General features: G+C 40.9%; 1 protein-coding gene across 1 annotated transcript in view; it reads right to left on the reverse strand.

Moving 5' to 3' along the window:
• ADCY2 (adenylate cyclase 2) overlaps positions 1–25,330 on the reverse strand; it is a 406,568-nt gene that overhangs the window by 77,148 nt on the left and 304,090 nt on the right. Inside the window, exons 13-14 of the mRNA XM_082723386.1 lie at positions 19,624–19,693; positions 17,680–17,777 (exon numbers count right to left, since the gene is read on the reverse strand). Of these exons, the coding sequence (XP_082579512.1) occupies positions 17,680–17,777; positions 19,624–19,693 (168 nt within the window). The remainder of the gene's footprint in view (positions 1–17,679; positions 17,778–19,623; positions 19,694–25,330) is intronic.

Genomic DNA, 25,330 nt, shown 5'->3' on the forward strand with positions numbered 1-25,330 from the left:
ATTGATCTGAAATTCTCCTTTTTGGTGGGATCTTTGCCTGGTTTGGGGATTAGAGTAATGCTGGCTTCATAAAAAGAGTCTTGAAGTTTTCCTTCTGCTTCAATTTTTTGAAACAGCTTCAGAAGAACAGGTATTATTTCTTCTTTGAAAGTTTGGTATAATTCCCAAGGAATCTGTCAGGTCCTGGGCTCTTGTTTTTTGGGAGGTTTTTGATCACTGCTTCAATCTCGTTACTAGATATTGGTCTATTCAGGTTGTCAATTTCTTCCTGATTCAGTTTTGGAAGTTTATAGTTTTCTGGGAATGCATCAATTTCATCTAGGTTGTTTAACTTATTGGCATATAACTGTTGATAATAATTTCTGATGATTGTTTCTATTTCCTTGGTGTTAGTAATGATCTCTCCCTTTTCCTTCATAATTTTATTAATTTGGGTCTTCTCTCTTTTCTTTCAGATTAGTTTGGCCAATGGTTTATCAATCTTATTGATTCTTTCAAAAAACCAGCTTCTAGTTCCGTTGATGCGTTCTACTGTATCTCTAGTTTCTATCTCATTGATCTCTGCTCTGATCTTGATTATTTCCCTCCTTGTGTGTGGAGTTGGCTTAATTTGTTGTTGATTCTCCATAAGATACCTGGGAATAAACCTAACCAAAGAGGTAAAGGATCTGTACTTGAGGAACTACAGAACACTCATGAAAGAGATTGAAGAAGAGACAAAAAGATGGAAGAGCATTCCATGCTCATGGATCAGAAGAATAAACATTGTTAAAATGTTTACACTGCCTAGAGCAATCTATACTTTCAATACCATTCTGATCAAAATTCCACTGGCATTTTTCAAAGAGGTGAAGCAAACAATCCTAAAATTTGCATGGAATCAGAAGAGACCCCGAATTGCTAAGGAAATGTTGAAAAAGAAAAACAAAACTGGCGGCATCATGTTGCCTGATTTCAAGCTTTACTACAAAGCTGTGATCACCAAGACAGCATGGTACTGGCATAAAAACAGTCACATAGACCAGTGGAACAGAGTAGAGAGCCCAGATATGGACCCTCAGCTCTATGGTCAAATAATCTTCGACAAAGCAGGAAAAAATATACAGTGGAAAAAAGTCTCTTCAATAAGTGGTGCTGGGAAAATTGGACAGCTATCTGTAGAAGAATGAAACTCAATGATTCTCTTACACCGTACACAAAGATAAACGCAACTGGATAAAAGACCTCAACATGAGACAGGAATCCATCAGAATCCTAGAGGAGAACACAGGCAGTAACCTCTTCGACATCGGCAACTTCTTTCAAGATATGTCTCCAAAGGCAAAGGAAACAAAAGCAAAAATGAATTATTGGGACTTCATCAAGATCAAAAGCTTCTGCACAGCAAAGGAAACAGTCAACAAAACAAAGAGGCAACCAACAGAATGGAGAAGATATTCGTAAATGACAGTACAAAGGGCTGATACTCAGGATCAAAAAAAAACCACCTCAAACTCAACACACACAAAACAGATAATCATGTCAAAAAATGGGCAGAAGACATGAACAGATACTTCTCCAATGAAGACATACAAATGGCTAACAGACACATGAAAAAATGTTCATCATCACTAGCTATCAGGGAGATTCAAATCAAAAACACATTGAGATACTACCTTACACCAGTTAGAATGGCCAAAATTAACAAGACAGTAAATAACATATTTTGGAGAGGATGTGGGGAAAGGGGAACCCTCTTACACTGTTGGTGGGAAGGCAAGTTGGTGCAGCCACTTTGGAGAACAGTGTGGAGATTCCTCAAGAAATTAAAAATAGAGCTACCCTATGACTCTGCAATTGCGCTACCAGGTATTTACCCCAAAGATACAGATGTAGTGAAAAGAAGGTCCATTTTTACCCCAATGTTCACAGCAGCAATGGCCACAGTCACCAAACTGTGGAAAGAACCAAGATGCCCTTCAACGGACGAATGGATAAGGAAGATGTGGTCCATATATGCTATGGAGTATTATGCCTCCATCAGAAAGGAAGAATACCCAACTTTTGAATCAACATGAACAGGACTGGAAGAGATTATACTGAGTGAAATAAGTCAGGCAGAGAGAATCAATTATCATATGATTTCGCTTATTTGTGGAGCATAAGGAATAACACGGAGGACATGGGGAGATGGAGAGGAGAAGGGAGTTGGGGGAAATTGGAGGGGGAGGCAAACCATGAGAGACTATGGACTCTGAAAAGCAATCTGAGGGTTTTGGAGGGACAGGGGGTGGGAGGCTGAGTGAGGCTGGTGGTGGGTATTATGAAGGGCAGGTGTTGCATGGAGCACTGGGTGCCGTACATAAACAATGATTCTGGAACACTGAAAAAAATTTTTTTAAAAGGAATAAAAGCTGCCATCCTGAGTGTTGAAGTTAAAAGAATTTTAAAAAAAGATGAAATTCAAATGAGACATTCAAGGAGAGGTCAGGTGGTGTCTCAGACTGCAGTAGAACCTTCTATCCATGAGGTTGGTCACAGATACTGAGGAGACAGAAGAATTGGCATATAGAACAAAGCAGCGACACTGAGTATTGATGCATGGACGGTTCAGATGGAACTCAGCAACATGCATGCACAGCTGTGAGTTCACAGCAAGGGAAAAACAGATACCAGTGCCTGTGGCCATCATGATGGGAAGGTTCCACTGTGCTCACACCCTCAAATACCTCCTCTATTATGCAATGATTTACACATCACTCAAGGTCAACAAAAGCTTGGCTTCAAACCCAAAACTGAGCCTGACTCAGTGGTGCACTGGGCACTGAGTTATCTGCTAGAGTGAATTCCAGTGCTTTCAATTTACAGGACAGCTCTGATGGGCTTTCTCTGATTCTGTGCTGCCTGGTCTTTTCTGGTATCAAGGTAATATCGGCTTCATCAGGTTGAGTTTAGAAACCTTATATTTTTTTTCCTTAGGTCCGAAACTGTTTAAATAACACATAAGTGGTCTCTTCTAGAAGGTTTGGTAAATAAGAACTGTAAAACCATCTGATGAGAGTGATGGTGGTCATGGTGATGGTGATGATCTTGATGATAATGTTGAGGGTGGTGGTGGTGATGGCAGCAATGATGGTGATAGTGACAACGGTGGTGGTGATGGTGATGACACTGATGGTGTGATGGTGATGGTGGTGATCTTGATGATGATGATGATGGTGATGATGATGATGATGATGGTGATGGTGATAATGACCATGATGGTTATGATGGTGATGGTGGTAGAGATGGGTGATATGAAGATAGATTACTCTGTGCCAAGTACTATTCTAAAGGCTTTATATGTAGAATTCACTTAATACTCACAATAATCATGGATAACATTTATTATCATTACCTCATTTTACCAAGGAGAAACTGAGGACCAGAGAAGTTGAAAACTTGCCTGAAGTCATAACTCTATTAAGTGGTGTGGTCAGGATTTATGCCCATTTGGTTGTATTTTTGACCCAGATTTGTTTTTTAGGAGCAGACGTGTCACATTTCTGTCTTGATTATTGGCTCTATTTCTTAAGTCAATTTTGATAATTTTCCTGGAAAATTTAGATTTAGATTTTCAAATGTAAAATATTCTACATAATATTCTTTTAATTTTAAAAGTCTCCATTTTTGAAGCATTGTTTTCTTGACCTTAATGTCTTTTTTTCTTTTTCTCTCTAGATCAGACTTTTGAAGTTTTTTCTTGATTGTTATTTATTGCCAATCTTTTGTATTTTCTAATAAATGTACTTAAGGAAATAAATATTTCTATAACTACTGCTTTAGCCAAATCCTACAGCTTTTGATTTGTAGTTACTCATTGTTGTTCTTCTCTAAAAAGCCCATAATTTCAACTTCCATTTCCTTTTAATGCAAGAGTTATTCAGAAGTCTAATTTATAGATTCCACAAGGAGATTATTTTTGATCCGTTCCTGTTACTTCTAATTTTATTAGATTTGACCAGAGATTGTGGTCTCCATTATTTACACTTTAACAATTTATTTTTCTCCTAGGGTGTGATGAACATGATTTACTTCTATTGTATCTTACAGATTTCTAAAAATATTAGGTATTTCTTTTTGCTGGAAACAAAGCATGTTCTCTAAATATGTCTGTTGTCAGAGCCGGATGAGTTAGTCAGATTCCCAGTGGGCTGACTTAATGGTTCAATTTGGTCTGTCAATTTTAGAATGTATTAATATTTTGGGCTAGGATTGTGGGATTGTCAATATATCTGAACATTCTAATGGCTTCTCTTTATTTCAAAGAGATGCTAGAGTGTGTGAAGGTTTATGATTGTTAAGTCCTCTTGGTGACTCTACCATTGTACAAGTCTTTCTTTTTCTTGTACTGAATGCCTTCCACTTGATTCCATGTCATCAGAAATTTTTATTCCTGCAGATTTCCTTTTCCTGTAAGTTGTTTCCCAGAATAGCTGTTTTCCATCCTTATTTTTTACCTTTCTTGTATTTTAATTTTAGCAAGATCTCCTGTACTAGTACAGAGTTGGCCTTAGGTTTTAGCCTCAATCCTTGAGTCTCTTTCCATGATAGGACATTTTAATCCACTCACAATTATGAAATTTGGCAATATTTTCTTAAAGTGTTCAGTGGAATTCACAAATAAATCACCATGGTGGGAAGTTTTCTTTGAAAGAAGGTTTCAAAGACAAAATTTAGTAAATTTAGTGGATATATACCCATTAAAATTTTCTATCCCATTATGTGTCAGTTTTGGTAGAGTTAAGAATTTTCCCATTTTAGGCAAATTATAGATCTTTATGGTCTTGAGTAATTTTTAATATTCCTTATTTATTCCATTAATGTCTATAGGATCTGTAGTGAATCCCTTTTTATTCCTTCTGTCATTAGTTTGGGTGCTCTGTGATTCTGTGATTATCTCTCTTTCTTGATCAGTCTTGCTAGTTGTTTAGGAATTTTTAAACTTTTTCAAAGAACCAACTTTTGCTTTATTTATTTTCTGTATTAGTTATTTTGTATTTTATGGATTTCTTCTTTCTTTAGTATTTATTCCCTTCTATTTGATTTGCTCATCTTTTTCTGGTTTCCTAAATCAAAAGTTCAACAGCAAATTTTAACCCTTTCTTCTTTCTTAATATAAGCATTTTAAAGCTACAGACTTCTCTCTAAACTACTGTTTCAAGCTATACCCCACGTTTTTGGGTAGGTTATATTTCGATATTAAAAATATTTTCTAATTTTTCTTCTGATTTTTAAATTTGACTCATAGGTTATTCAAAAGCATATAGATTAATGCTGAAATATTTGGGGATACTTTAGATATTCTGTTCTTCGTTTCTATTTTGATTTTGGTGTGGTTAGACATCACACTGTAAGATTTTTTTTTATCTTCTCAAATTTACTGCAATCTTTATAAATATGTCAAGATGCTTTTATGGCCTAGTATATATTTTGGCTGTGTTCCATGTGTAGTTAAAACCACATGTATTTTACAGCTGGGTTAGTGTTCTACAAATACCAGGTTCAAGGAGTACATAATCTTGTTTATGTTTTCTATACCCTTATTTATACAATAAGCAAGCAAAAGTGATACTAAAAATCTAGTTGTTATTGTAGATTTATTAAACACTTTGATTTTTAACATTTTTTCCTTCTATCTATTTCATAGCTCTGTTTTAGGCATTATGTACATTTCATTCCTGATGATTTGCCTCTTTCATTATTATTTAATGTCTTTGTTGATACTTGTTTCCCTTATGTCTACTTTGTTATTACTCTATGTACAGTAACCTTCTCACATTGTTTAGATGGTACATGTCTTCTATCCTTTTAATTCTATCCCAACTTGTTTTTGTACTTAAAATGCATCCCTTGGGGGTGTCTGGGTGGCTCAGTTGGTTAAGTGCCTGCCTTTGGCTGAGCTCATGAACTCAGGGTCCTAAGACTGAGCCCTGCATCGGGCTCTCTGCTCAGTGGGAGTCTTCTTCTCTCCTCTCCTCTGCCCCTTGCCCCTCCTTGTGTTTTCTCTCTCAAATAAATACATAAAAACTTAAAAAAATTAAAATGCATCCTTTGTGCTACTGATAATGCATTTATAAACATTGGGGTGCATGCGTCCCTTTGAATAAGTATTTTTGTGCCCTTTGGGTAAATACCTAGTAGTTCGATTGCTCAGTCATAGGGTCATTTTGCATTTAGCTTTTTGATGAACCTTCATATTGTGTTCCAGAATGGCTGCACCATTTGCATTTTCACCAACAGTGAAAGAGTTATGGAAAGAGCCCAAGTGTCCATGGACTGATGGATGAATAAGGAAGATATGGTATGTATGTATATATGTGTGTGTGTGTGTGTGTGTGTGTGTATTGGAATATTACTCTGCTGTCAAAAGAATGAAATCTTGCCATTTTCAATGACATGGATGAACTAGAGTATATTATGCTAAGTGAAATAAGTCAGAGAAAGACAAATACCATATGATTTCACTCATATGTGGAATTTAAAAAACAAAACAGATGAACATAGGAAGAAAGAAAAAATAAAGATAAAAATGGAGAGGGAGGCGAACTATAAGAAATTCTTAACTATAAGAAACAAATAGTATTGCTGGAGGGGAAGTGGGTGGAGGAAGGGGTACCTGGGTGATGAACATTAAGGAGCTCACTGGATGGAATGAGCACAGGGTTTCTATGCAACTGATGAATCACTAAATTGTACCCCTGAAATTAATAATACACTGTAGTTAACTAAATTGAATTTAAATGCTAAATAAAGTAAGTTATGACTATCAGACATGGCTCAGGAAGAAATAGAATCTCTGAATAGACCTATAAAAGAGATTAAATTAGTATTTAAAACAAAACCCAAACCAAAAATTACTTGCAATGAAAAGCTCACACCCAAATGACTTTACTGGTGAATTCTACAAAACATGTAAAGAAGAATTTTTACTACTTTTTAACATCTTCCAGAAAATAAAAAAGATGGACCAGCTTCTAACTGATTCTATAAGGCCAGCATCACCCTCATATCAACATCAAAGATTTCCTAAGAAAACAAAACTGAGACCAATGTGTCTTATAAATATAGACACAAGGACCCTGACAAACTATTAGGAAACCAAATCTAGTCACATACAAAAAGGATTATATAATATGACAAAGTGGGATTTATATGAGAAATGCAAGGTTGGTTTAATATCTGAAAACCAACTAATGTATAATACACTATACTAATAAAGGAAAAGAAACCCATACAATCATCTCAATAGCTGTTGAAGAAGCATTAGATAAAATCTGACATCCTTTTATTATAAAAACACTTGAGAAACTAGATTAAAAGGGGGGATTTCCTTTATCCTAATAAAGGCATACCTGAAAAACCTACAGGTCACATTACGTTTGATGATGAAATACTAAACTGTCCTCCTAAAATCATGAACAAGAATGTATGTGTGCTGTGACTCCTGTTGATATCACACTGCAGTTTCTAGTCAGGGAAATTAGGCAAGAAATTGTAATAAAAGACATCACATTGGAAAGGAGGAAGTAAACTTATCTGTATTTGCAGATGATATGAGTTGGTATCGAGAACATTATGTCACAACCTGAGATTCAGACCCAGAGCACCTCAAACCTATGGCTGTCCAGCTCTCATGTTCATAGTTCACTGGCATTCTTGTTCAGATGGACCACTCATCCCAGGGAACAAGAAACACCATGAGGTAAAGTAATGGCTGGCCAAAAGCTCTTAATTATAACCATTTATCCTGACTGCTCTAACAAAACCATGTTCAGGCTCATTAAGCATACCCAGATGTTTGTGTAGAAGAGTAAATTTTAATTAACATTCTAGCTGCAAAGCTGTTTCTGCTTAACACACAAGCATAATTGATTTATATACTCCCTGAAAAGCAAACTTGACTCTTCCCTGTCATGAGGTGAGAACAGTTAAACTTTATAGTGATAGTTTTTGACTTTGGCACTTAAATCAAGTATATTGTTACAGTATATGGAAAAGGCTGATTTGAGACAAGGTCCTTTCTCCTTTCAGTTTTTTTTTTCCTGCAGTCAATTTATTGCTTACAGGTGGTCAGATGTGGGTGAGAAAGCACATTTGCAGGCGGGAAAAATCCAGCAGAAACAGACCTGCACTATCTTGCAAATATCTGAAAGCTGAATTAACTATAAACTGGTTCTGTGAGTGAATAATGGCGTCTTTACCTGGAATTCTGTCCATGTGATGACTTCCATGGCCCTCCTCCCTCCTTGCCCTCACCTCCTTCCCCCAAGGACGATGCAGATTCTCCCATCAACACTCTGTTCACATCTGTTACGTGGTGTTCCGCGAGGATGATACGAACTCAGGGAAGGCTTTTCTCTTAACTGTAAGTTACCACGCAGCCATAAAACCCCCTTTATCTCCCTTGGTTTAAGTGACAGGTGATAGAACTTTGAAACTAAAGGGAATTTGATTAAAACAAAAAAAGTCAGAAGCTGAGAAGGAGAAGAGGCATTTAAATATTCATCATCATTACAGACCACAGCAGCCTTTCTCTAATAACGGGACTTAGGAACTTTGGGACGTTCTGGCCACTTGAAGGTCCTGTGAGGTGGTGAAAGGGAGAAGGAACTGTATTAGGCAGAGCAAAAAGCCTCCACTCCACAGCAGCCATGAGGGCTGAAGATTTGAAGTTTCAGACGCATTATTCCCCCAGAAGACCCACAGTCTCCACTTCCTATACTCATTTCTTAGGTGAGCCCATCCCATCTGATGGATTGAAATATTACCCGCATGCTGCGTTTCCCAAACTGTGGCTCCTCCATTAACCTGGGACTCACGCACCCCCTCCCTCTGTGAAGGTCTAGCACTTGGCTGTGTGGGATGCACACACATGTCTTTGATCCAGAACTGAGTCCTTGATTCACGGCCCTCCCCACCTGCTCTCCCCCTAAGAGTCTCCCTTCCTGTTAAATGGCAACACCATTTTCCCAGCTGCTCAGCCGAATACCAAACCCAACACCAACATTAAAAACCCCACAGAACTCAGCTTTCTCTTATCGCTCACATCCCATCCAGTAGCAAGACTGTCTCCATCGTTCTTCATTAGCTACCCCCGCAGTTCCCACCTGCTCTGCTACTCTGGTGCCAGCGCCAGCCACCACCTTACCTGGTCTTCCTATTTCTAAACCCCTGCCCCATGCAGAGCAGCAAGAACAATGCTTCCAAACATACCCAGATCACATCCTCAGCTGAGAACCTTCTGGAGCTTCCTGTCACACTTAGCATCGGACCCCAAGTTCTCCCAATCGCCTGGGAGGGTCAACACCACCTGCTGTCACGCTGCGCCTCAGACCCCATCCTCCACAGCTCTCACCTGGCTCACTCTGCTCCCACCACCCTGGCTCTTTGAACATACCGTGGGTCCCATCATCTGGAATGTTCTTCTGCCAGGGAGCCACACAGTTCCCATCTCAAGTCGTTTGGGCCTCTGCTTCAATGTCATGTGATTCGTGATACTTTCCCTGGTCGCTCTCATCTGAAGTGCCACCCTCCACAGCTCCAGAGTGTCCCATTCTGTCTCATTTTTTCTTAAAGATCATCACTGCTAAACTATCATATGTGTATTTGTTTACCGCATCACTGTTGCGCCGCCTACTAGAATGTAGTTATGTGAGAGAAAGGGCATTTAGGGGGGTGCCGGTGCTTCCCCTGCATCTCTAGCGATGCTTAGGATCCGGCAGCTCAGTAAATATTGTGGAATGATTCCCCTTGTGACCGGGTACATGTATGCGCTTCTATTACGAATTTCGATTTCTATAACAAATGCTCAGTTATATCCCCAGGTATAAAAGTGAAGATCTGTGACCTGTTTCAATGAGTGAAAACACGCTCAGCACCATTTTTCTTGTTAGGGTTCCTCATATCTTACTAGACCACTGATACACAGCTAAATGCAACACAAATCCGTTTTCATTCCTGGAGAGAATACTGATTTTCATGAATTCCATTTTTCATGACGACAGCATTTTCAGATGGGCACCCTGTCCTACAGAGCAAAGACTACTCCTTCCAGCCTCCCTTGGAGCCAGGTTCACGCATGTGACTACGATCTGTCTTGGGTTGTAAACCCAAGTGTCACGAGGTAGCTTCTAAGTTTCCCCAAGAGATAGCTGATATGAATGCTTTCTGCCCTCTGCTTCTGGGTCTGTTCCTCCCTCGTGTTGCTCGGAACGTGGATGCTGCCGTTGTAGGGAAGAAGGATGAGGAGCGAAGTCTCTTGGAAGCAGGGATGAGTGCTGGCGGGACCCAGGTCCCCCCGAGAATCCAAAGGATCGGAGTGCCAGACTGTAATCTTTGGCCTTTGATTAATGGGGAAAAACTAAACTGCCATCTTACATTCAAACTACTATTTGTGAGGCATTTCCTTACTTTCTGATGACCTGAATCCACAGCAGGGTTCTGCTGATCTCAGCAAAACTGTACGGTTCATTTCATCTTGGATCGTGAGAATTATCTCCTCCCTACGCCTCCCTTTCCTTTCCCACCCTCCGTCCTTCTCCCTCTTTCTTTCTTTCCTTCCTGCCTCCTTTTTTATTTCCCCTAAATTTCATACCCATTTGCCGGGAGTAACTTACTTTCTCAGTACCAATATTTGGATCTACCAGCTTCGTTGCCCACCAAAGAGAAGTGCCTCCATAACTGTTATTTTTCCATCATTTCTGTTCAGAAAATCAAGTCCACTTTCAATGGACATGAATGATTCTCCCATTAAACTTTCTTCTACTTTTTTCTCCTTTTTGGAGATAAAACCAAAATGAAAGTGACTCTTTTGAAATGACTATTAAAGAATTAATGGGCATTGATTATTAAAATAAACAATGGAATAAGTATCAAAGAATTTCAGCAGAAATAATAGATCTCACATACTTAAGATTATAATTATTAATTCTGCTTAAGTAAAATATCATTATCTTAATTTAACTTGGGTTAATAAAACACATGATATTTAACTAAATTTTATTAGAAAAAAAATCATTCTTATTGTAACAATTGCCCATGCCTGGTTTAATCTACTTAGCTTGGCAGACAATATGAATAAAGGTACTAAGAACTGCAAAAACAAATTGGGCTCGGGGCACCTGGGCGGCTCAGTGGGTTAAGCCTCTGCCTTCAGCTCGGGTCATGATCTCGGGGTCCTGGGATTAAGCCTTGCATCTGGCTCTCTGCTCAGCAGGGAGCCTGCTACCCGCCCCCCCTCTCTGCCTGCCTCTCTGCCTACTTGTGATCTCTGTCAAAAAGATAAATAAAATCTTTAAAAAGAAACAATTCAGGTTTGATCATTTTTGGTCTTTGAAGGTGGCTCACATTTCTGATAAAGTTATATAGTACAAGGCAGACAGAAGCAAGAGAACAAGCCTAAAAAGAGGAGTCAACCAATAATTTAATTACAACTATTCAAATTCTGAGATTAGAGCCAGATTTATGATTCTGTGTCAAACAGGGATGATACTTGGCCCTCTTTTAGGCAAAACATTCCCCTTGATTATCATTTCGAGGTCAGGCATTCTTCTATTATTAGTTATTCATGCACTCATTCATTCACTTATTAGTCATTTTTCTCCTTTTTCCTAAGAACATGAGGCAGTTTCTCCAAAAGAAAACAAACAGGGCGCCTGGGTGGCTCAGCTGGTTAAGCGACTGCGTGCAGCTCAGGTCATGATCCTGGAGTCCTGGGATCAAGTTCCACATCAGGCTGCCTGCTCAATGGGGAGTCTGCTTCCCCCCAGACCTCCCCTAATATGCTCTCTCCCTCTGTCTGTCTCTCTCTCAAATAAATAAATAGTTAAAAAAAAAAGAAAACCAACGAGTTCAGCACATTAAACAGAAGTGAGGAAGTGAGAAACATTATCCCGACAAAAAGGTTTCACAAAGTATAACAAAATTATTATTTTTAGATAGTCGAGCTCATGAGAAGAGAAAATACTCTGTATACCGAGGGTACTCACAAGCAGAATGTGAGGGGTATTGATGCAAAACAGCCCAGGAGGAAGCAGGGGCTGACACAGGCCTTGCAGTGTGAGATTTAATGTCCACTCAAGGCGGGGGTGCTGTCAGGCATTTCCTTAATGGGAAATTGGAACTGAGCTCTCGAATAAAGTCAGGAGCCATAAACCACTGTCCTACCAGGAAACAGGAAACATAAAAACTCTGTCTAGCAGTCTGATAATTTTCAGGGATGTCGACTAACTAGAGTGATGAGTGGAAGCAGAATCAACCTGAAATGATATCCCCAATCTTGCTCTGTATTAAGATGTTAGTCAAATTCACAAGACCTGTTTAGTGAAGGGAACTTGACCCTTGATCCGAATTTAATAAAATACTTTGACTTGAACTGATGAACCCCAGAGACAGAGAGACACTGAAAAACATATCACAGTAACGCCTTCATAACTCAGAGTATGTGGAGTTTCCATGGACCCAAGCCTTTGATGCCGGTGAGCTCACAGTTAAATGACCCAAAGAGACGTGCCACCATGAGTCATCACAGAGACCGCACAGCAGAATTCATTCATTTATACACCATCATAACAGAATGAAACGAGTGCTGTATTCATATAATATACTTATTCAATTTCATACGATGTGTTTATTATGCTAATAAAGGAAAATTAAAAATGGAATCCTTAGGTAAAATATGGAATTATAAAAAATTCATATTTTCAAGAGACCCTAACAGCCATCTTAGATATAAATAATCACTGAAATTATACACTCAGTGTGCATGAGGGATTCACCAGAGTGAATGCAGTGCAGGGAAATAAAGACATGTAAACTCTGAGGAAATAGTATAAGACTTGGAACCCAGAATGAACAGCACAATATTCAACTGGTAAGATTTCAAGGAGGAAAAAGTAAAGATAGAAGGAATATATAAGGTGGTAATGCCAGAAAACTGCCAAAATGTGAATTTTCAGATGGAAAATCACACCCCGGCTAATAGGTGAAGAAGAACAAATGTGCGTGCGCGGAGGGACGGCCTGAGACCCGGGGGCGCCGGAGACACTGGCTGGGTGAAAGGGGACACGCTGGCATTGATAGAAGACCTTTCACCAGCAGCGACAGATGATGACATGGGCAGGATATCATCATCATAATACGAAGGAAAAACAGTAGTAACCTAGGGTTTTATACTCAGTTAAACTACTATTCAAGAGCCAATGTGAAATAAGGCAGATAAAAATATTTCAATATAAAGGAAAAAACAGGAGCTCCTGCTACTCATAGACCCTCAGGGAAGGAACTAATAAATGACAGATATCAGAAAGAAGGGAAATAAACTTGAATGAATAGTTTTTTTTTTTTTTAAAGAGGGTGAGGGTTTTGGAGGGGAGGGGCTAGGGGACGGGTGAGCCTGGTGGTGGGTATTCAGGAGGGCAGGGATTGCACGGAGCGCTGGGTGTGGTGCATAAACAATGAATCGTGGAACACTGAGAAACTGAAATAAGAGATGGTGAAATAAGTAAGGGGGTTTAAGAGTATTCTGGATGAGCACCGAGAAATGCCTAGAACTGCTGAACACCTGAAACTCACATGACACTGTATTAATTATGCTTCAATAAAAAAGGCACTAATAAACAAATTGGTAAAGAACAAGAGTAAATCTAATAAATACTATGATTACCATCTGCAACAGAAGTTCTAAGAAAAATTACATAGAAGATATCATGATCAACTTCAGAATATCTTAATACTATATATATTGAGTTATTACATACATCGTTATGTGAGCACATACACTTTATATATGTGTGCTATATACAGGACTGTAAGTGTGTCTATAAAGAGAGAGAGAGAGAGAGAGTGAGCATGCATGCATGCAGACGAGGAGGAGAGAGAAAGAGCAATCCCAACTAGCAAAGGAAAAGAAAAGAATACAGAATACTGGATCAATCCTTCTGAAGTTAGAAAGTGGAAGGTGTGCCAGGAAAAGCAAAGTAATTGAAAAGAGGGAAAAGTGAGTCTCTACATCAGAAACAAAATCAAACACATTAATCTATCAAATTAATCTATCAGAAAACACATCAGATTGAATTAAAAAATAAGCATAGATGATGTTTAGAGGAGGTATGCCCAAACAATAATGGCCTCAGAACCCAGGAACAGATCTATAGGAAGGTAGCACCAGATTAAATTTGTACCATCTGGATTGCGCATACACACGTTTATCATCTCATGCTCTGTATGTTGCAGTATCTCTGAAATACTTTGCAAGAAGAATTGTTTACAAAGGAAAAGAAAGATGAGGACATTAGCATGGAAAGGAGGAAGGAAGAGGACATTATAATATGACATAATACAATGTTAATGTAATAGGAAGCAGGCATAGGAGGTTCTGGTCTCAACTCTTTCCTTCAGAAGTGTCCGCAGACCTATTCTGATCTCTGCCAAAGCTGGCACAAAGAGGGAAAGCAACCAGCACAGGTTTCACTACGCTGATGCTCAAAATCAACTTGTTGCTCAAGAGAAACATACTAGGAATTGGTGACGATGCCTGAGAGAAGGAACTTGGATGAGTCGTCTTCAAGATACAACACACAAAAGAGAGATAAAATAAAAGACAGGGGCGCCTGGGTGACTCATGGGTTAAAGCCTCTGCCTTCGGCTCGGGTCATGATCTCAGGGTCCTGGGATCGAGCCCCACATCAGGCTCTCTGCTCAGCAGAGAGCCTACTTCCTCCTCTCTCTGCCTATTTGTGATCTGTGTCATATAAATAAATAAAATCTTAAAAAAAAGAAAAGAAAAGAAAAGACAGAGATATCTCCTTGATGTTTTCTGAAGAGTGTGATCCCATGAATTATTTGTCTTGGTCCCTGGAAATTTTTGGCTTCTTTAGCACCACCTTTGAAAACGTCCTAGTAGTGCAATTATTGGATCCTATGGTAATTCTATTTTTAATTTCTTAAGGAACCTCCCTACTGTTTTCCACAGTGGCGGCAACATATTGTAGTCCCACCAAGAGTGCATGAAGGTTGAAAAGAAAAGAAAAGAAAACAAAAACACCAATTTGAAAGGAAATACACACTGCATGTTTACTATAGCATTGTTACAAAAGCCAAGATACGGAAGTGGCCCAAATGTCTACAGTAAATGACTGGATAAGGTATACGTAACAATGGAGTATTACTCAGCCATAAAAAAACAACGAAATCTTGTCATTTGTGACGACATGGATGGACCTAGGGGCTAATTTAAAAAATTCAGAGAAAAACAAATGTCATATGACTTTACTCCTACGTAGAATTTAAGAAACAAGACAAAGAAAGAAAATGGAGACAAACAAGAAACCAGGCTCTTAAAACAGAGAATGGTGGTTGCCAAGGGGGCGCAGGCGGGCGGATGGGGAACGAGATAACGGGACTGAGAGCACACTTATGGTCATGAGCCCTGAGTAGCGTGCAGAACGGCCGAATCAGTATGTCGCACACCTGAAACTGACAGAACACGGTGTAGCGATTATACGCGGATTAAAATAAATAAAATACATAGCATAAAAAGGAATTATTTTGCTTAGTAATAAAATGGATGGTTTGAGAAAGAAAATCCTAGTCTTTCCTCTCTTCCAGTTCCTTCTAATGGGTGATAATCCCAGTCTTAATTATGATGTGGGAAACATGAAGATGTTCATTCAATAGGAAGATGCAGAAAAATCAGTGAATTTATCACCGGAGAGTAATGATAAGGGCGCACTTCCCTTGGGAATGGATTCCCTCATGAGACTTCTCTAGCGGCCTCCGGCTCTCCCTCGGTAAGCTTTGTGTGGGTTCAGCTGCTCATCTCTTCTACCAAGGGGCACAGGCCTGGAACTCTGAAGGCGTCTAATCCGTTACCTTTCCTCGGGTGTAAAACAGATACTTTGCTATGGAGAAATTCCATTGACGATTTTGTAAGTCTAGAAGGAGAACTCCTCCGGCCCAGGTGTTTCAGTGCAAATTTACCAGGGGGAAGAGGAAGTTCACTGGGAACCTCCTCTAAAAGGGGACAGAGAGCTTGGGAGTGAACACGTGTGAGTTATACCGCGACGTGTGACTTCTACAAATGCCTTTGTGCTGCTTCTCTCTCAGAAGAACGTCCTTCGGAGCGTGGAGGGGAAAGGCAGACCCTTTCTCTCTAGTTGGCTCAGTATCTGCATGAGACAAAATGCAGCCCAGCCTCGGCAATTCCAGCTGTGGCCAGGTGCTGCTGAAGTTAAATGCGAACACACAGCCGGATCCTGCTAGCTTGAAAATGGCTGCTTTGGCCTTTACAGAGCGTTGATAAACGCAAAGAAGATTTGTCTTGCGAGTTTCTTTCTACATCCCCAATTACAGAAAAAAGACAAAAGTTTCGTTTTCTTCTTTTCTCTTAGACTACAGAATGAGAAAGAAGCCATTACTTTAAGCAAAGTCGGTTGACTTCGATGGCGTTCCTGAAGAAGGTACGAGAGAAAGGCAAGCTAGCAACCCCAGAGTGACTGGATTGTCACCCAGAGATGGCAGGAGGAGTCCACCCCAAAGTGTGCAAGTGTGCACACTAAGCGTCCCTCTTCTGGATTTGGGTGAGCTGTGCAGTGACCGCTTCTAGCCAGAAAGGTGGCAGGTGTGGGCTTCAGGGAGAAGTTGGAGTCGGAGGGATGGCTGCGTATGGAAAACCCAGAGCAGGTTTTGTCCTTTCTTTTCCTAAATTTTATTTTATTATGTTATGTTAGTGGCTACATAGTACTTCATTAGTTTGTGATGTAGGACAATGGCTTAGCCCGGTAACAGGTATTAAGCAGGGCACGTTTTGCAGTGAGCACTGGCTGTTATACACAGAAGGAACCGTGGAACACTACATCCGAAACTAATGAAGGGGGTCACCTGGGCGGCTCAATAGGTTAAACAACTGCCTTCAACTTGGGTCATGATCCCAGGGTCCTGGGTGTGAGCCCCATGTGGGGCTCCCAGCTCAGCGGGAAGACTGCTTCTCCCTCTACCTGCCATTCCCCTGCTTGTGCTTGTGCTGTCTCTCTCTGTCAAATAAATAAATAAATTCTTAAAAAAAACACAACTAATGAAGGTTTTGTCTTTTCAATACACAATAACATTACCTGCTTATTAGGAAAAAAGAAGTCCAGAGATTTTGCTCTTTTTGGGTAGCTTTTAGGCTGCATTTCTTCTACTGGGCACCAGAGTAATACAAAAATCAAGTAAGAAGATAACATTTTTTCTTTTTTAAAGACTATTTATTTGACAGACAGAGATCACAAGTAGGCAGAGAGGCAGGCAGAGTGAGAGGAAGGGAAGCAGGCTCCCTGCTGAGCAGAGAGCCCGATGTGGGGCTCGATCCCAGGACCCTGAGATCATGACCCGAGTCAAAGGCAGAGGCTTTAACTCACTGAGCCACCCAGGTGCCCCTAAATTTATTTTTTAAAAATCCCTATAAGGTGAATCAATACATCCACATTGAGAATGCAATATTATTGTAACCAAGCATGAACGCGGGAGCCACTTAACTTCACAGATACAAAGTGAACTGGCCCTCCCCTGTGATCCGACCCTTCTGTTTGTTAATCTGCATTCTCTCCCACCCTTCAGTATATCTGGGCTCCCGCAGCGCGATGCATGGGGCACGTCCCACTGGGAACCGCAGGTACTTACTTCGGTAATACTAGGATCTGCACAATGAAGATGCAGAAGAAAATGAGACACGCGCAGGTCACGTAGTACTTAAACGCTGGCAGGGCGGTGGCTCGGTACTGAGGGGACAAGAAGGAAACCGTGAGTGCTGCTCTCCGAGGGGGGTGCCGAAACAGCCAGCCGGCAGCCTGCCGCCACCTGCTGCACGCGTCACAGTTGTAAGAGGCCAATGTGGCACAAAAGGAGCTACACGATGCCCATTTCCAGCAATGAGCGCTTCCTCCCTCCAAAGAGCTACGGAAGAATTTCTTCCCAAAACCACGATTTTTAAGAGGCCAACTGTTCCGAAACCCATTTCAAGTCCACTGGATCACTCCGGCAAGGAGAGAGAGCACCGGACCAGAGGGACGAGGGAGTGAAGGGACCGTCCCAGCATGGTCCCTGCCTGTGCCCCTGGCCCCTTGTGGGTCTGAGGTCCACAGCCACGCGGGGATAGCAGATGGTTAATTAGTTTACTTCTGAAGAGTATTTTGGAAATGCAATTTCCTAATTTTATTGATTTAGTCTTTTCTGTTATTATTCATCTCAATGCTACTTGGAGGTAGCAAGGAAATTTGGAAGACGGAGAAGGCCAGCGGCTTTGTTCCAGGTCTCTGATGGTTCTGTGGGCTTGTCTGGACCTGCTGGTGGTCACCGCAAGAGCACGCTGGGGACAGGTGGACAGAAAGCGAGCTTAAATCCCAAAGCTGTCTAAAATTTGCCTCAAAGTTGGCCCTACAAATATGTAATACCAGGAGACTGTCAGCAAAAGGTGCATTTTAAAATGATCACGTTCTGTTTACTTGAATATTTTTTTGGTGAGTTGTGAGGCTCGATGGCCAGGATAACGTGTGCGCTGGTGAAGAAGCTACGTTTACGAAACTGTAGAAACGCGATTCTGCTCTGTATGTTCCACTGCACTCTTAGCTTTTACCTTCTTCTGAGCTTTCTGTCAGGTATGAATTGGAATTTCCTTGCGGTATTAATAAAGGAAATGGATTTCTATCAAGCAGGAATCATTTCACATTTAAACAGTAAGTAACCCTCAGTATCTGTTAAAGTTATTTGAAGATAAACTGATCAATAGTAACGATGAGTTATATCAGACGTCCACTCAGTAAACTGCTGTAGTCAGCATCTTGACGTAGAGGTAGACCGCTGATCTCACTGACGGCTAACACACAAGACGGTCTGGGTACAGCTATGAGATTCAGCCTGCGTGGAGTCTGGGCATTCTACTCAGTATCCGTGAAATAATGAATTTTCTTAAGAGCATTTTAAAACCAGTGCTGCAACTTCTGCCATTAATATAGTAGCTTTTGTTCAAACTAAGCCTGTAATTATAGAGTTGGATGATAAAAAATTATGTCTGCCTCATTCCTTTTTCTAGATCCACACACACACAAAGGCAAATACAATAAAACTGACCTAGAAGAGTGGTTGCTTTTTGGGCAATAAGAACTTAATTCATTTTAGCAAATCCACGTTCAGCATGTCGAGCCTGATGTCTGCTTCTTTGTGTGCCCTTGCCAGACCTCTTACTTCACAAGTGTGCAAGTGTTTGTGTGCAATAAACACTTAGAAGTTTGGGGTTTCCAATCCTCCCAAACACATGCTGAATGTAACTCCTACCTTTGTTAAAAAATTAAAGTGATTTAATTTTGCAGTAACAAACTGCAACTTTATCCCTTTTTTCTTGATTTCTTGAAGGATTTTATTTTCTTTCAAAAACTTTTTGTAAGAAAACAGGCCATGGAGAGAAACAGTTATGAGCCCCCGTCCCCTCCCCCTAGCCCCAGATCTCAGAGCTGCTGCAAATACCATTCCCACCAGGAGTGTCGAGCATGGTGACAGGCCAGCCAGATACTCAGGTTTTTAAAGACTTGTACTTCAGAAAAAAAGATTGAGGGGAAAAAAGTAGCTTACTTCTTTCTCTAGTATTTTATTGTAGAATAGGAGCGAGATCCTCTGAATGTCTTCAGACTTCAGCCACTGCCTGGAAATAAAAAAAGACAGACATCATAAGACCAAACTTCCAACCAATAATCTGAAACTTCAAAAAAAAAAATCACATGCATTCTTCTTTCTTTAGTGTAAATCACCCAAAATTGAAGATTTAAAAAAAATGCTTAATACCAAATTACTAAGTATGCAGTCTAGGACTAAAATAGGATGTATACATATAATATTGGTATTCACATGTGGCCCTCCTTGGGAAATTAGCTATTACAAACGAGTTGGGATATCAAATTCACTCTTCAAATTAAATAACAAGGGAAATAAATCATCAAAAGGATTCAGGTTCAGCAGTAAATTTAGTTCCAGATATTTTACCAAAATCAACATGGTAGGTTCATCCCCTGAAAAATATGGTTCATAGAGAAGCATCATTTTTCTTAGCTTATAGCAAGCAATACATCAGAGCATCAAAACCATTTAGAGTGTCCTCCAAGTTCTGGGAGAGAAGATCCTGCTTCTTGCACACTTACTGAAAATATTTCTATTGTCATGCCTTGCATTTCTATAAGATAAAATAATTTGCTTGAATGCATTTTCAAAAATGAATAAAAATATCAACACAATAAACAATCAGTTCAGACCACTAATGTAGTATGTTGATGCAAACATAAACACTTGGGTGTAATACAAACATTCCCTCAGTTGTTTGAAAGTAAAAAAAAGTAAATAAAAATGACATGGAAGTATGTATCCTTACACACTGACTGGCTTTGAGAAATTGGTTTTAAAAAGGCGGCTGAAATAAACAAAGAGCTTAAGGATAGAACTTTGCTCTAGAACGTTGTACACACTCACAAGTGGAACGGTGACACCTGATGTAAGCCCCAGCCAGCTGGGCAGGTGATGCCTGGAACAGTCCCATACCCAGTAACAAAGTACATGCACGTTTGATGACATAAAGATGAATGAAATGGGAAGATACACACTCTTTTAAGTTCATGAGTATAAAAGCTTCTGCAGAGCAAAGGGAACAGGCAATAAAACAAAGGAGCAACCCACAGAATGGGAGAAGATATTCGCAAATGACACTATAGACAAAGAGGTGATATCCAAGATTTATAAATAACTTCTCAAACTCCACCCAAAAAACAGAGAATCATGTCAAAAAATGGGCAGAACACATGAACAGACACTTCTCCAGTGAAGACATACAACTGGCTAACAGAGATATGAGAAAGTGTTCATCATCTTTAGCTATCAGGGAAATTAAAATCAAAACCACATTGGGATACCTCCTTGCACCAGTTAGAATGGTCAAAATTAACAGGAAACAAGTGTTGGAGAGGATGTGAAGAAAGGGGAATGCTCTTAAGCTGTTGGTGGGAATGCAAGTTGGTGCAGCCACTTTGGAAAACAGTGTGGAGATTCCTTAAGAAATTAAAAATAGAGCTTCTCTATGACCCTGCAATTGCACCACTGGGTATTTACCCCAAAGATACAGAAGTAATGAAAAGAAGGGCCATCTGTACCCCAATGTTCATAGCAGCTATGTCCACAATAGCCAAATTGTGGAATGAGCTGAGATATCCTTCAACAGATGAATGAATGGATAGAGAAGATATGGTTCATGTACACAATGGAATATTACTCTGCCATCAGAAAGGATGAATCCCCAACTTTTGTATCAACATGGACGGGACTGGAGGAGATTCTGCTGTGAGAAATAAATCAAGGAGAGGGAGTCAATTATCATATGGTTTCACTTACTTGTGGAGCATAAGGAATAACACGGAGGACATTAGGAGAAGGAAAGGAAAAGCGAAGGGGGGTTATGGAAGGGGGAGATGAACCGTGAGAGACTCTGGGCTCTGAGAAACAATCGGAGGGTTTCGGAGGGGAGGGGGGTAGGGGGATGGGTGACCCAGGTGGTGGGTGTTAAGGAGGGCACGGATCGCATGGAGCACTGGGTGTGGTGCCTAAACAATGAATCTTGGAACACTGCATCAAAAACTAATGGTGTATTTTATGGTGACTAACACAGCACAATAAAAATTTTAAAATAAAGGAGAATAGGGAAAAACTAAAATCTGTGTATTAAAAAAATCTGGAAATAAATACCAACAAAATATATTATCACCTGGTTTGGGTCATTACACTGAGGAATCTACATTTCTAGTTTCCCACTTTTCTTAAATACTTCTATAATAAAAAATAACCTGAGTTATATATGTGTATGCATTAGATACGTGTATATAAACGCATATATCTGCAAGTGCATATAACCATATATCTACATCTATTTCTTTTTGTAAAGGTTTTATTTATTTGACAGAAAGAGAGAGAGGGAGAAGCAGAGGGAGAAGGAGAAAGTCTCTCCTCTGAGCAGGGAGACCCATGCGGGGACTCGATCCCAGGACCCCAGAATCCTGACCTGAGCAGAAGGCAGATGCTTAACCGACTGGGCCACCCAGGTGCCCCTAGCTACATCTATTTCTATACCTATACATAAATATACAGGGAGAATGTATACACACACACACACACACACTATAGTATATATATATATATATGTATATGTATATATACATATATATATTAGGATGTGAGACAAAATTGTTTTATATAGATTTCTAAAAAATGTTGTATCTGTTCAAACACTTATCAGTTCACATGAATTTCTTAATGTGGTACTTTTCCTACTCACTGGTGTCTATGGATCTTGACCGCATGAGATTTCTTTGGGGGATAAGGATTTGAAGATCCAGGAAAGACGGCCAAGTCAACCATTACACCTGACCTTGTAATGGGAAAGTACAGCCAAACCTACTGATATGGATCAGGGTGGGATGCTTCTCATCAGGGCTGACGAAAAGTTAATGCAAGACTAATACAGCACATTTGAGAGGGGCTCCTCCAGGTCTACCTGGACAGCCCCATGCCCAGAACCTCACACCGAGCAGGCACCGTCATGGGCTAGGCTATCGCACCCGACAGACAGTGCACTTTCAACAGAGGCACAGAAGTCAATAATGTGTTCTAGAATGAAGGCCATTTAAAGTGAGAGCTATAAAAATACTTTTTGGTTCAAGATTATAAATAAGCTTTAGGTATCAGGGATGTAAAGTTATCTTGGTATTTCTTATTACTGTACCAGCTGCAGAAATGTGGTATTTTCCTGTTTGATGAAACTGGAAAAATCAAAGTTTGGTGAATAGCAAAAAGAGCAGAAAATAAAATCCTAGATAAATTTTAACCATATTCATTTTCAGAACTGGGTACTTGTTATGAATATTAAACTATGAATAATGTACACAGGTAACTAATTCAAAACAGGTTTTTTTCCCCTTTATCAAGAAAGAAAAATCTAATTTCAAAATGCCTCTGGGTAATCTACGATTGGAAATAAACTAAGAGTGAAATTTATGAAGTAGAAGTAAAAGCATCTCCACGTCAATCAGCAGAGCCCTGTGCCTGGTTGGGTCCCCGTCAGGGACCTGTGTCCTGCCGGGAGACAGGAGGTGCTGGAGGCCCGGCCTCACTTCCCGGGCTGAGCTTCCTCAGCCAGGAGCACCGGGTTCTTCTGACCTTTTCCTCAGAAGGAACGAGAGTATCTTCTCCCCACAGGCTTCACCATCCATAGTTTCTCAAAGATGGATCAATCCCTTTCACTGATTTGCAGGAAACTCAGACATTTATAAACTGGATTTGGATATTTGGAAAAGGAAAGATTAGCGGGGGTTGATCTGGACAAGTATTTTTGAGAACTGGGACTCCAGAGAGGCAAGAAGGGAAGAGGAAGGAAGGTACGGGAGGGAATGTGTGTTACTTATGGCGCCCTGACGTCAGTCTTGACCCACACGGCAATGGGATGAGGAAAATCAACCCCACCCCGGCACTACACAACGAGTGATCCTCTACTGATTTGCCCCAAGTTGGTTTTTGTTTGTTTGTTTTTTGTTTTTTTAAATGCGAGGCCCAGGTCAAAGGAAATTCTAAATGAGATCCTGACTTGCGAGAGGGGAATCAGTACACCCACCTCCTCACCCACAATTATTCTGGAATGGACAAATGTAGGTTCTTACAGCAAAGAGGACACTAAAATAGAAAGGAAGTCACTTTCCTACCGTTACAGACTGAAGGTCCGTATCCCCCCAATTTGTATGTTGAAGGCCTACCTGCCAGTGGGACTATGTCTGGAGATGGGGCCTCTATGGGGACAATCAGGGTTAAATGGGGCCGAAGGGTGGGGCCCTATGGGAAGAGATGAATGTCCTTATGACAAGAGGCACCAGAAGCCCAGCCTCAAGCAAGGGCCCTACGAACACAGCAGGAAGGCTTCTGTGAGTCACGGAGAGGGTCTTCAGCACCCCACCATGCTGGTACGCTGATCTTGGGCCTCCAGCCCCCAGAACTGTGAGAGGGAAAGGTCTGTAGTTCAGCCCCCGGTCTGTGGTCTTCTGCTACGGAGGCCCCAGCAAATGAGTGCACCTGTCTGAGCAGTACGCAACCTGAACGCTTCGGTGGCCTTGATGGTGCGCTCAGGCCCTGGGACCTTGGGGAAAGGTAGTATTCGTGGGCGCGTGGATTCTCCGTAGGAAAGACCCACCCTTGCTCAGCCCTGGGGTCTGAGATCCTCCAGTCCGTCTGTCCTGCCCTTGGGCATTCGCTCTGTCCATCACACATACTGAATCTTGGGGTGCCTGATCTTCTCACCTCGCCAACCTGGGCTAAGTCTGAATCTGGGGCACCTTGCCCTGAGCACTGTGTGGTGATTTCTCCTCTCTCTCCTGGGGCTTTGAGAGGTGACATTGTGCTGTGTCTTGGATGCCAAGCCCACACTGCCCCTGCTCACAAAATGCCCGTGAGGGGAGCAGATGAACTCAGACCGGAAAATCCGCACCTGAAACACCGTTTCCTGTCTGTCGCAGGACACAACGGAATGGTGCATCAAGCCTGGAGTCCCCATGGTCTCCCCCAGATGAAATTCAAAGATCAGAAGGACATCAGATGTGGGAACAAGAGAGGTAATGATTTGGGCCGAACAGAATAGGACCGAAGCTCATTAGGAAGCACGCCAACTAGCTTCCGTTTCAATAACTTGCCTTCTGACGTCTGAGTACAGCACGACATCGCTCCCGGTTTCATTTCTGAAACGTGTTGGGAAAATGGCAACCTAAGCGGTTACACGAGCATTAAACATTACCTTAAAGTAAAGCGACACAGAAGGACAAAGGTGTTCACACAACACGCATTTGAGTACGGAATGATCCAGCACACACAGAATCTGAAAGCCGCCTCGGCCAAAATAAAGCCAAGCCAATGATTAAGTTTTCTAAGAACCACTTTGGTAGGAACACTCTAAAAGGTGGACATAAAGGTCTTTGAAGCAGGTAGAGGTCCTACAGGAAGGCGTGCTGAGTCTGACTTCATGCACGGGCTTTCTATTATTAACATAATTACTGTAATCTGCTAACTTCGTCAGGAACAAGGTGTTGCCTTTCTTCTGATGCTGTGTCTTCCTCTGGTGGGTCCCAAGTAGGAGGTGTGATTTCCTCCAGCTGAGTGAACATACCCTGCCACCCATCCACATGCCCTCAGACATCCCCCTAGGTTTTGGCTGCCAGCCAACTCCAGGTAAGCAGGTTTCTTGGGTTGTGATGTGTTGAGGTTTCCA

This window comes from Mustela nivalis (assembly GCF_964662115.1).
Source record: "Mustela nivalis genome assembly, chromosome: 3".
In the NCBI taxonomy this organism is placed as follows: Eukaryota; Metazoa; Chordata; class Mammalia; order Carnivora; family Mustelidae; genus Mustela; species Mustela nivalis.